At 34.8% G+C, this 12,205-nt stretch overlaps 1 protein-coding gene and 1 pseudogene across 4 annotated transcripts in view; one reads left to right on the forward strand and one right to left on the reverse strand.

Moving 5' to 3' along the window:
- Window positions 1-12,205, reverse strand: part of ATR (ATR checkpoint kinase) — a 92,558-nt gene that overhangs the window by 71,624 nt on the left and 8,729 nt on the right. For all 3 annotated transcript variants that reach the window (XR_014147320.1, XM_081827341.1, XM_081827340.1), the window contains exons 7-16: window positions 11,498-11,694; window positions 10,838-10,990; window positions 9,727-9,919; window positions 9,233-9,495; window positions 7,727-7,917; window positions 7,541-7,641; window positions 7,208-7,379; window positions 6,215-6,385; window positions 4,443-4,637; window positions 2,235-2,420 (exon numbers count right to left, since the gene is read on the reverse strand). Coding sequence is in view for 2 of the 3 variants with exons in the window: in XM_081827341.1 (XP_081683467.1) it covers window positions 2,235-2,420; window positions 4,443-4,637; window positions 6,215-6,385; window positions 7,208-7,379; window positions 7,541-7,641; window positions 7,727-7,917; window positions 9,233-9,495; window positions 9,727-9,919; window positions 10,838-10,990; window positions 11,498-11,694 (1,822 nt within the window). In the remaining variant the exon portion in view is untranslated. The remainder of the gene's footprint in view (window positions 1-2,234; window positions 2,421-4,442; window positions 4,638-6,214; window positions 6,386-7,207; window positions 7,380-7,540; window positions 7,642-7,726; window positions 7,918-9,232; window positions 9,496-9,726; window positions 9,920-10,837; window positions 10,991-11,497; window positions 11,695-12,205) is intronic.
- Window positions 1,074-12,205, forward strand: part of LOC102742370 (large ribosomal subunit protein eL36 pseudogene) — a 150,860-nt pseudogene continuing 139,728 nt past the window's right edge. Inside the window, exon 1 of the transcript XR_014147367.1 lies at window positions 1,074-1,404. The product of XR_014147367.1 is annotated as a large ribosomal subunit protein eL36 pseudogene (transcript). The remainder of the gene's footprint in view (window positions 1,405-12,205) is intronic.

The following is a 12,205-nucleotide window of genomic DNA, read 5'->3' on the forward strand; positions in this document are numbered from 1 at the left end:
GAGGAATTCTTAATCTCAGGAAACAAACTGAGGGTTGCTGGAGTGGTAGGGGGTGGGAGGGATGGGGTGGCTGGGTGATAGACATTGGGGAGGGTATGTGCTATGGTGAGCACTGTGAATTGTGCAAGACTGTTGAATCATAGATTTGTACCTCTGAGACAAATAATACATTATATGTTAGAAAAAAAAAAAAGAAGATAGCAGGAGGGGAAGAATGAAGGGGGGGATATCGGAGGGGGAGATGAACCATGAGAGACGATGGACTCTGAGAAACAAACTGAGGGTTCTGGGCGGGGGGATGGATTAACCTGGTGATGGGTATTAAAGAGGGCACATATTGAATGGAGCACTGGGTGTTATATGCAAACAATGAATCATGGAACACTACATCAAAAACTAATGATGTAATGTATGGTGATTAACATAATAAAAAAAAGTAAAAAAAAATTAGTGATTTATAATCACCATGACAAAATATGATTAAACAGTACTCTACAGTGAGAAAATCATGAGCTTTTGAACTATGAAGTGTGCTAGGGGTGAGATCCTCAGGATCTGACTCACAGAAGGACCCAGAATGAAAAGGATATTTAATCTTAAGGAGAAGAACAGAAAAAGAAAGTGACTGTCCTTATCTAGAACATTCAGAGTCAAGGTGGGGAAAAAAGTACTTAAATACGGAAAAAATAACCTGCAGAACAATAGGTCTGACACAGGGGTCAATATCCCCTGAGGTAACAGTGGTAGAGGGGTACAGGCCATGGGCATCAACAGTTATAGATTAGGTATCACTGACCATGGCACTTTGGGTCTCCTGAAGTGAACAGGATTAATTCTTTCTTATAAGAGGGTCCTAGAGGAAAGGGTATGGGCTTTAAGTCAGCCAAACCTGGGTTTGAATCCTGATTTTGACCTACCCAGTGTGTGATGCTGGGTAAGTTACTTATCTCCTCTGAGTCTGTAAAATGAAAAGACTTATTGCACAGAGATGTTATAGAGATTAAATAAGATAACATGCATTAAACACTAAGAAAATAGTAAAGTACTGCTTTTGCTATAGGGGCCACTGAGAAGCAGCAGCCACGGCTCTGCACGACTCTATGGCCAAGGGCCTCAACAAGGGCCACAAGGTGACTAAGAACATGAACAAACCAAAGTAAAGAAGCTGCTGCAGGCACCTCATCAAGCACATCAAGTTTGTGCAGACATGATATGAGAGGTGTGTGGCTTCACCCCATATGGCAGCATGCAACGGAGCTGCTCAAGGTCTCCAAGGACAAGCACACCCTCAAGTTCATCAAGAAAAGGATGGGGACACACATCCGTGCCAAGAGGAAGAGAAAGGAGCTGAGCAATGTCCTGGCAGCCATGACGAAAGCAGCAGCCAAGAAGGACTGAACCCCTCTCCTCTGTATGTAATAAAGCCTTTTTTGGAACTTGGGGGAGAAAAGAATATAGTAAAGTGTTACATTTAAGTTGTTAATATTATTACAAAATGGGAATGTGAGTACTCTGCAAAGAAGAATATTCAAAATATTTATGTATGGACAAGGAAGGGGCAAGGATACTGGGGCACCTGGGTGGCTCAGTCGGTTAAGCGACTGCCTTCGGCTCAGGTCATGATCCTGGGGTTCTGGGATCAAGGCCCGCATCGGACTCCTTGCTCTGTGGGGAGCCTGCTTCTCCCTCTCTCCCTCTCTCTCTCGCTCACTCTTTCTCTCAAATAAATAAAATATTAAAAAAATAAAATAAAGGATAAAGTAGACAAAGTAGAGAAAAAGAGCCAATAAAGACTGAGTAGACAGTAAAAAAAAAAAAAAGTGTGGTATGACAGAAGTCACAAGGGAAGGGATGGTCAGTTGTACTGAATACCACTGAGAGGTTAAATAAGATAGGAAAAGAGAAGTAGTTAGTATGTTGTGCCAAACAGGTAGTTGGGAGTAGAAGTTTTTTAACTCTAGTTAAAAAGTAGTGAAGAAAAATTAATTTGAACATTTTTACCCAGTGAAAAAATAAAATCTATAATCATTTCAAAACACATATTTTTCAATATATACCTTGCTGTGACCATATAATTTAAATCATCAACCTTTTCAAAATAAAAATCCTAATTTGAAATTTAAATAAATCTCTAGCATTTGGAAGATGCATACAATACCTGTTTCTCCAATCTCACAATTAAGCTACAAAAAGGCAAAAACAAACAAACAAAAAGCCCATGAAACATTCCTTACCATTAATTCGGGTGATGTGATCTCTCTGGGGCCCTGATATGGATCATCACTAGATGCAAATGAGGCAAGTATTGACAAACCATTGAAAACCTGTTGATAGTGCTCTCCAATACGTAGCAATAATTCATTATGCAATCCTTGGAAATCTTGCCTCAATAGACTCCCCAGTTCAATTTCTGTTTCATTCTAATCCAAAGATACATTAAAAAAATAGTAGTAACAGGCTCTTGGAAGCAAGTATCTTGATTTTAACATACTATTAGTAAATCAGGAGTTTTAGATCATCTGACAAGATTTACTAATGGTATTTTTAAAAGGTATTAGAAAAGGATTTTAATCTCAGTTTCTCCCAGCAGGTCTCCCATGGGCTACAGGTAATGAAGAAAAGTGATTAGACTATTTTCAAATAAAATTTTAAAAAGGAAGTCCCAGTTTTCTTAAAATATCATCAACTCATTATTCTTAGATACATAATCCCTGGGAGAAAATATAGTATAGTGGCTTAGAGCAGTCTTTCTGGTCAAACTGTTTGAATTTAAATTCCAACTTTGTCACTTATTACTTCTGCTGTGACCTGGACAAGTTACCTAATCTGACCTCTCTCTGCCTTAGCTTTCTCAATTATAAAATGGAAAAATAACAGCATCTTTATCTCATTGGATAACTACTAAGGACTAAGTGAAATGATCCATATAAATTGTTTAGTAAAGTTCTGACATGTAGGAAAATATTATCATTCTACCTCTACAATATAGATTTTCTTTCTCAAAATGAATAAACATACTCAATATTCAATAATTCTCATGTGGAAAGAAATCTATTGCTACCATATTTGAAACACATGAAATAAATTAACATCAGAGAAAACAGTAGTCACATATATGTATCTGACAGTTTCTCCTGTTCCTACATAGTCTTGTATTTTTTCAAAGATATTGTTACGGGGGTGCCTGGCAGTCCCAGTCGTTTAAGTATCCAACTCTTGATTTCGGCTCAGGTAATGATCTCAGGGTCTTGGAATCGAGCCCCGCACCCCACGTTGGACTCCACACTCAGCAGCAGGGAGTCTGCTTGTCCCTCTGCTCCGCCCCACTGCACATGCTTGCACGAACTCTCTCCCTCTCAAATAAATAAATAAAATCTTAAAAAAAAAAAAAGATTCTCTCTTCCTTGTCCCTCCCCATGTGTGTTCGCGCTCTCTAAAAAAAAAATTAATTAAAAAAAAAAATCATTGCTAGTATGACACCAAAAAAGAAGTATAAGCTATAATTTTAAATTTTAAAAAACAAGCAAAATACTGGCCCAAATTGTAATCAGAGCACTAAGTAACTAAACAAAACACTAGCATTATGCTATAGTTGAGATTGCCTCTTCCTGTAAATATAATTACTTGCATATCAGTCAACTTACAGCTCCAATCAAAAAATTCATTTTTTAAAAAAGATTTTATTTATTTGAGAGAGAGAGAGTGAGCATGAGCGGGGAGGAGGAGGAGAAGCAGGCTTCCCACTGAGCAGTGAGCCCGATGGAAGGCTCAATCCCAGGAGCCCAGGACCTGAGCAGATATCGACTGAGCCATCAAGTGCCCCTCCAATCAAAAAATTCTAAAATGAGGGGCGCCTGGGTGACTCAGTCGTTAAGCATCTGCCTTCGGTTCAGGTCATGATCCCAAGGTCCTGGAATTGAGCCCCGCATTGGGTTCCCTGCTTGGCAGGAAGCCTGCTTCTCCCTCTCTCACTCGCCCTGCCTGTGTTCCCTCTCTCACTGTGTCTCTCTGAGAAATAAATAAAATCTTAAAAAAAAAAAAATTCTAAAATGAGGGGTGTCTGGTTGGCTCACTTGGAAGAACATGTGACTCTTGATCTTGGGGGTGTGAGTTGAGCCCCACAATGGGTGTAGAGACTACAAAAAAAAAAAAGCTAAAAAAAAAATTCTAAAATGAAATGAGTTGAGAACCTGATCCACGAATGGATGATTATCATATGCCATTATGGTGAAATGATCAAAGAAAATAACAAATGAATAATTCTATTTAATATGCTCCTCTAGGCCCAAAATAAAGCTTATTTTGCATGATACTATTTGCACTTATATTACTCTAGAATAAGCTATAAATTACTCACTCTCCTTCCTACAATAATGTTACAACAGCTTTCCTATAATGCTAATTTAAACAAAAGAGTAAAATACACACAAACACACAATTACCTTCAGATAATGAAGGGCACGTTCTAACTCATCCTTGGAACAGGAACAGACCAAATGAGAAAAAATATATTTGAAGTTATTTATTAAAATCTCTCTACGATTGACATTTAATTGTTTTCCTAAAGTTCGAATGAGAGCAGAAGCTGCAGGGCTTGCTTTGGCAGCAAGGTCAGGTAGCAGAACTTGTAATGTCCTCTGAAAAAGAAACACTACAATTACTAAAAAGTACATTTGTCCAGGTAATAACATATTCACATAAGTTATGTGCAAAAATATTTTAAAATGCCAAACAAATCTGGAGTCCATATGTACTTAAATTCAGATTTACCATTTATTCACTCAACAGATATTTACTGAGCATCTACATGATTCAGGCACTACAGGTATAGAAGCAAAAAAATGGCCAAGGTCCCTGATAGCAGAGTTCACACTGTAGCTAATGTATATGCTAGTACATAAGTAAAGAAGATAACTTTTCATGAGTATGTGTTAAAGTATACTCATGCTCTTAGGCAGAATTTCCAAGTTTGATTTATTATTTGGGCTAACTTGGATTTAGACAACAAGCAAGAGTAACCATAAATACAGTATTTTAAGTTGTTTTTTTTTTAATTAAAAAGTTCATGCTTCAATATTAATAAAACCATTTTAACATACTCACCATCCCAACATGGCAAAAAAAATCTGTTTTGATTTTGGTCTATTTCCTTTAAGATCTTATTCATTAAATATATATAAAATTCCAAACATAAAATGGTTGGCCTTTCATGTATTCATTCAACATGTATCTAAAAAACACCTACTACATGTCAGTCACTATACTAGGCACGGGAGATGTAATAGTAAACTAGCCTCAGCCCTGCCCTCAGAGATGCTTATACCTTACTTGTTTAATACCTTTCAATTTAATATTGAAATGAAGCTATTTTAAGACTGATTTAACATAAGATAGTCTACAAAATATTAAAAATTATTATATTAATGGTTTGTTCTATAACCTAAATATTAGACATTTAGTTTCTTTTCAGGGTTTTGTTTAGTTTTGCTACTTGGAAAATGTTGCAATAAACACCTGCACTTTTGGTTCCCAGAGTGAAATTACTGAATGAAAAGATAAGAGTATCTTTATGATCCTTACTATAACTATCATATTTCCTTCCAGGATTTGACCAATTTACAAGCAATTTTAAGTTTGTTTAAAACACAGTAATATTGTAGGGAGAAATACTCAGTTCTGACAGTGTGAATCATTATTATAATTTATTAAGGATAATTATAACTTTGCCCTTGCGAAAAGGTAGTAAGATAATCTACTCCATCCATCTTTCAAATCTCAACCCACTGACATTTCAAAGGCTTCCCAAACCACTCCATACTACAAACTCTGTAATCTGAATTCACAGGAGATCATATATATCAATAGTTTTGTACTATATTACTCTAACTCCTTAGGGATAAAAATGATATAAGACTGTGCATTACCAATGGAACCAATCATAGCACTAAAGACATAAGGGCTCAGTCAACTGAATTAGTTAGCATTAATCAATTAGTATTAACTTTTCAGGATAACTAACCATATAAAGCAATAACTCAAATTAACATGAACTTAAATTTTATAACAAATAAAGTCAAAAGAAAACATGTAAATCTGAAAATCCAGGATCTATATGCTCCTCAATGTACTTGCCAGATTTTCCTTAAACAAGACTAGAATGGAATAAACACAAAATTGAAAACCTCAATTAAGTCAACTACACCTTGCAACTTACAGTAAGGAAACGATTAAGATCAGGAAAGTCAAAAACATTGGCAATTTCAGACAAGGTATTTAAAGCCATTTCTCTCTGGTGAGCCACATCTTGTTTCCTCATCTCAGCATTCTGGCATGGAGTACTAGGAAGTGCTGTCATCTGACTGGAATGGAGGGATTCTACTAAAAACTAGAGCAAAACAATTTGTTAATTTTCATACAAGGAAGGAAATTTAACAAATACTCTCTAAGCTAACATAAAGAACATTATCAGTGCTCTAAACACATTACCTGAATTAGCTCATTCAATTTTTGTTTAACAACCTTAATGAGGTAGATTATGTCATAATCTCCCTTTTACAAATGGAGAAACCATGTTAAGAAATTTAAATTTACACCACTAACAGGGCAAAGCCAGTATTTTAACATATCCTAACTTTTCAACCATGAATTGAATCAACCTTTTTAAAAACAAAGTGCCTTATCCACAATATTAAAAAAGTTTATCATCACTAAAAGGCTAAAAAAGCATTTCTTAATAGATCAACAACAGAGCATAATACGTCAATATATTATCATAAGATGATTTTTCCCCTCCCATTTATAATATATATCTCCAGACCAAGATCATAAAATGTAAAACTGGTAAGATCTAGGTTCTCTTATTAAATAAACTGAATACATCATTTAAAAAATATATCCTTTAAGGGCGCCTGGGTGGCTCAGTGGGTTAAGTGTCTGCCTTCAGCTCAGGTCATGATTCTCAGGGTCCTGGGATCGAGCACCACATCAGTCCCTTGCTCAGAGGGGAATCTGCTTCTCCCTGTGTCCCTCCCCCACTCATGTGTGTGCGTGCTCTCTCTCTCTCAAATAAATAAATAAAATTAAAATATATATATATATCCTTTAAAGCAAGACAAATAAAAAAAATATATACATATATGGCTTTTTTTTTTTAAACTCTTGCAAAGTACTGCTATTTCCTATAGTCAAGGCCAATTCTGACTCTCACCTGACAGATGGGTTTCTTATACTGGCTGAAAAAGTTTTGCAGTTTAACACTCTTAGCTGCAACCAGAGCTCTGATTTCTGTATATGCTGCTCCAGAGACAGATGCTGACTTCGATAATAAACAATGCAATAAATGCAAAAGTGCAAAAGGTACCAAATCTCCTTTTGCTGCCCTAAAATTAAAAAAAGTTATCATCAATGTCTCAAATATAAATGGGAATTCATAAAAAAATACATGTTGATAACACATTTCTTTCTATATTATATCTGTCCCACCACCATTTCTAACACAAAGCAAACAAAAAAGGAAGTATACAAATGCTGCCAAATATACCTTCCAATATCCCCTGTTGTAAGAATCAAGGTATCCTTCAACTCATTATTTCTTGAGATTTGAGCATGTGTATATGCTTCCTTCATTCTTAAGACAAAAAGCTAGAATAATAAAATTAACTAGTTAAAGAATTTTTTAGAGCCAGGTTAATGAAGATACAAATGTTTAAAAATAAAAACTATCAACCTCTTTTATAAATCCATCTTCAGAGTCCAAGGATTCCAATATATGCTTGATATTTCCACTAAAAGCCACTCTAACATCCTTGTCTGGATCTTCCATTAAATTTAATAAAGTTCCAAGAACTGTTTTCACATCTGTTTCATCTTCTCTAAAATCAAGGTGCTTACAAAGGTGATATAGATTATCTATGAAAGCTAAAGGGTGAGAGCATATAATACCTAATTTAACACATCAAATATCAAAGTTTTACAGTAAAAAATCAATAAACAATTTACAAAGATTTCTAACTTGCTTTATAATGTCAATATTTAAATTAGAGCACACAGATTTGTGGAAGATTAAATTGAATACTTACAAATTTAAATTTACTTTATACTTAATAAAAGTTATAAATAATCTGAATCTAAAATAAATTCTAGATTTTTTTAAGTTATAAAATGACTAGTCACTTAGATTTTGTAGATCATATTTTACCAAGACAGACTTAAAAGCACATTTCACTAATCCGGGGTGCCTGGGTGGCTCAGTCAGTTAAGCATCTGACTCTTGATTTTGACTCAGGTCATGACCTCAGGGTTGTGAGATCGAGCCCCGCATTGGGCTCCATGCTGGTGTGGAGCCTGACTGAGATTCTCCCGCCCTCTGTCCCTCTCCACCCTCTTAGAAAAAAGAAAAAAAGCACATTTCACTAATCCAAAGAACTGTGAACAGTTTTAAGGGCAATCTTAGCCTTACTGTTAATCTTACATTACAAGATTCAGGGAGCCCTAGAAACTACCTATTACATATTATCTTGAAAACTTGAGAACAAGTTGCAATTTACTACCCAAACAAATGGATCTTACAAGTATTTATGTAAATCTCATGCTCTCAACATACTCATATATTACCACTGGAAAAGTGGCTAAGAAGATACAGCCTATATATAGTCCTCAACTGGGCAAAGTATCTAATTATTTGAAGTTCTGAAGGTCCAAGATAGTGGCAGGGGACAAATTAAGAAGGTCCTGGTATCACTAAAGAGGATACAGAATATTGAACCTCATGATACTGAACTAAACACCAGGTATCCCCAAGTAAGCTATCATATAGAATGAGCATTTAAAAATCCAAAAATTACTTCCCTTGTTAGTTCTGTGATACAGTCTAATACCAGATATCCCATTTATAAGTAATCATTACATGACCATTGAATCAAGCATGTCTAATTTTTTAAGGCTTCAAGCCTATTCTATCACTGATTTTTAAAAAAAGAGGTTAAAAAGGTTTTAAAGTAGGGTGCCTGGGTGGCTCAGTTGGTTAAATGTCTGCCTTCGGCTCAGGTCATGATCCTAGGGTCCTGGGATCAAGCCCCATGCCAGGCTCCCTGCTCATCAGGGAATCTGCTTTTCCCTCTCCCTTTGCCCCTCCCCCCGACTCATACATGTGCTCTCTCTCTCAAATAAATAAGTAAAATCTTTAAAAAAAAAAAAAAGGTTCTAAAGTATTAGATCATAACAAATCACTCACCAAGTTTCACTGGACTAGGTATTTTTTTTTTCAGTAGGAAAAGGAAAGGCTTGCAAACAGAAGCTTTTAGTTGAGAAGATGAACATTCGTGTTCAGAAGTGACTTTTAGGCTTTTACAGAAGAGGTCAATATGTCCATGTTCAGAGAAAGGTTCTGTTAAAGAACTTGTCAAATAAAACATGCCATGAAGCGTACACACAAGTTGACCAAGAATAGAGGCAAATTCTTTCTTGACAATGTCAGAATCATCTTTGACTTTATCTCTGGGGAGAAAAAAGAAAAGGTACTAACTAAACTTCACTTTATTTTGTGGTCTAAATAGTTTTGCTTAATTTGGGGCAAAAGTAATGGTAAGACAGCCTAGAAGGAAGAAAATTTAAATTCTAAAACTAAAATCAACATTTGCTCTATATAACCAGCAATATACATATATTTACATATAGTACGATTTTTCCAATCAAGTTATATATTCAAATTAAAATAATGATACATACATAAGAATCTTGGGCACTCTGTTACATGAATTCTGCTGCTGCAATAAGATAAAAAATCCATTAACACAACTAGCCCGGATTACTTCATGGGAGCTCTGTAGGGCCCAGCTATAAATTGCTGTTCTCCATTCAAGGAATATTCTTCTTGGAAACAACGTTAGAAGAAACACACACCGTGACTGTGCCTGTGGTGCTGAAAAAATTAAGTCTATTAAACAAGATTTTTAAGTGTTAACTTTATTTATATATGTATACAAACATATTCATTTTATATATGTATTCATTCTTTGTTGTAAAGTAACATTTAAAATACATATAACATTTAATTAAAAGCTCCTTTTTCAAAAATAAAGCATGTGCACTGAAAAAGGTCTATGTACAATCTTACTGGATAACCAGAGAAATGCAACTAAAAATCACACCCATCAGAGAGCAAAAAAATAATTTCTTTTAGTTACCTCAACACCTTTTTTTTTGATAGCAAACATTTTAAAGTCTGACAAAGTGAGGATGTGAGACAACAGGAACTCTCATATTCTGCTAAGAGGAATGTAAACTGGAATGGCATCTTTGGAGAACAGTGTTGCAGAATAGAGCAGGGGATGTGCAAATCCTACAATCTGCTCAATTTGTTACTTCTTAGAAATCTAACTCCTTTTTGAATTGTTAAAAATGTACCTCCTTATATGCAAACCATGAGTCATGAAACACTACATCAAAAACTAATGATATGGGCGCCTGGGTGGCTCAGTTGGTTAAGCGACTGCCTTCAGCTCAGGTCATGATCCTGGAGTCCCTGGATCGAGTCCCGCATCGGGCTCCCTGCTTGGCGGGGAGTCTGCTTCTCCCTCTGACCCTCCCCCCTCTCATGTGTTCTCTCTCATTCTCTCTTTCTCAAATAAATAAATAAAATCTTAATAAATAAATAAATAAATAAAACCACCTTTAAAAAACAAAAAAACTAATGATATAATGTATGGTGATTAACATAATAAAATAAAATTTTAGAAAATGTACCTCCTCTTTTAATTATTGAAAAAAACAGCAACATGTTAGAAATCCCACATAGAGATGAGTTAAACCACACACACAGAATTTTGTGACCACTTACAGTAGCTATCTGAAATCTTCTGGCTTAATGCTAAAAGATTAGTGGCAAATGTGGTCAACTTTAAAGAGCCATCATCAGAATGGGAATGAATCCATGGAAGTGAGAGCATTCCACATAAATCTTCCAGAATATGATCTTCAAAAGAAGTTTTCACTACATAAACACACAACAGGGGATTAATTATATCTTTTTCCTTAATCATATTTACCTATATCTTTTTTTCAATAAAAATAAATGTCCTAAACATCAGGTGGAATTACAGCATTTAATAAACAAAGGTTCTTAATATAGAGATGATGTTCTGAGGTCTGTGAACCCAAAGAAATTAAATGTGACTTTATAAAAATATGCATCCATGTATTTTTTAGAAGGATCAAAAGCATTCTTCAGAAAGTCTCAAAAAAATTTAATAGTTATAAATCACTTCTATTGGCTGAAAAATAATAAGTCAAAATATTACAGACAAATTTGGAACTTAGAAATTACTGAGTTAATTACTGAATTATTGAAATAGAACTGAAATAGAACGAGAACTAAAATCAAGAAAAAACTGTTGGGTATTCCAAACATTTGTGCATTTAGGCCTCACGCAAAAGAGAGCCTATTTCTATACTGATGATCTTTAAAAGTTATTTTGTTCTACTGTTTATTTATACTCACCATGAATATAAATCAGAGCATCATATATTTTCACCACTTTATCAATAATTGCCTCCAGGTCAGGCTTCTGAACAGATTCTAACAAACTCCTACAGCTCTTAAGCACTTTTGTGTAAAAATCCAAAGACATCCAAGTTATCTCTACTGAAGGTTTCTTCTTACATTTCTGTTGACAGTCCTTGAAATTATGGCTGCAGCTAAAACATTTTTAAGACACAGAATTACAATGAATTTTGTTATTCCAACCTAATATTGAAGTAAGCCAAAAAAAACTGTGAGTATAAAACTAACATAAATTTAAACTAATTCAAAGTAAATATGCACATCAATTAGTATGACATTATTATTTTAAGTTCAAACTATTTATGTCAGTCTAAATCACTCTTAGGATTTGGTAATTAAAATTAATCTAGGATATTCAAATGTGGTATCACCCAGGCTTAAAAATGACAGAAGATATCCCTGCATAATTATTAACTGCCTCAGTAAACCCTTTCTTAATAATAGAGGAGTAGACTGCAGGCTAATCAGCTATTTCTTCAAGTTGTCTCAAATTCCAAATTTAATGCAGCCTGAATTAATATAGTTTCTTTAAAATCTCCTTCATAACTTTTTATTGGCTAGTTATGAGTCAGAAAATAACAGAATAAATGATCATGTAAAAAACTGAGCTTTGGTCTATAACTTGACAGTAAAAATAAGACTAAA

Source organism: Leptonychotes weddellii, chromosome 1 (assembly GCF_054177405.1).
Source record: "Leptonychotes weddellii isolate Sample4059 chromosome 1, ASM5417740v2, whole genome shotgun sequence".
Classification (NCBI taxonomy): domain Eukaryota; kingdom Metazoa; phylum Chordata; class Mammalia; order Carnivora; family Phocidae; genus Leptonychotes; species Leptonychotes weddellii.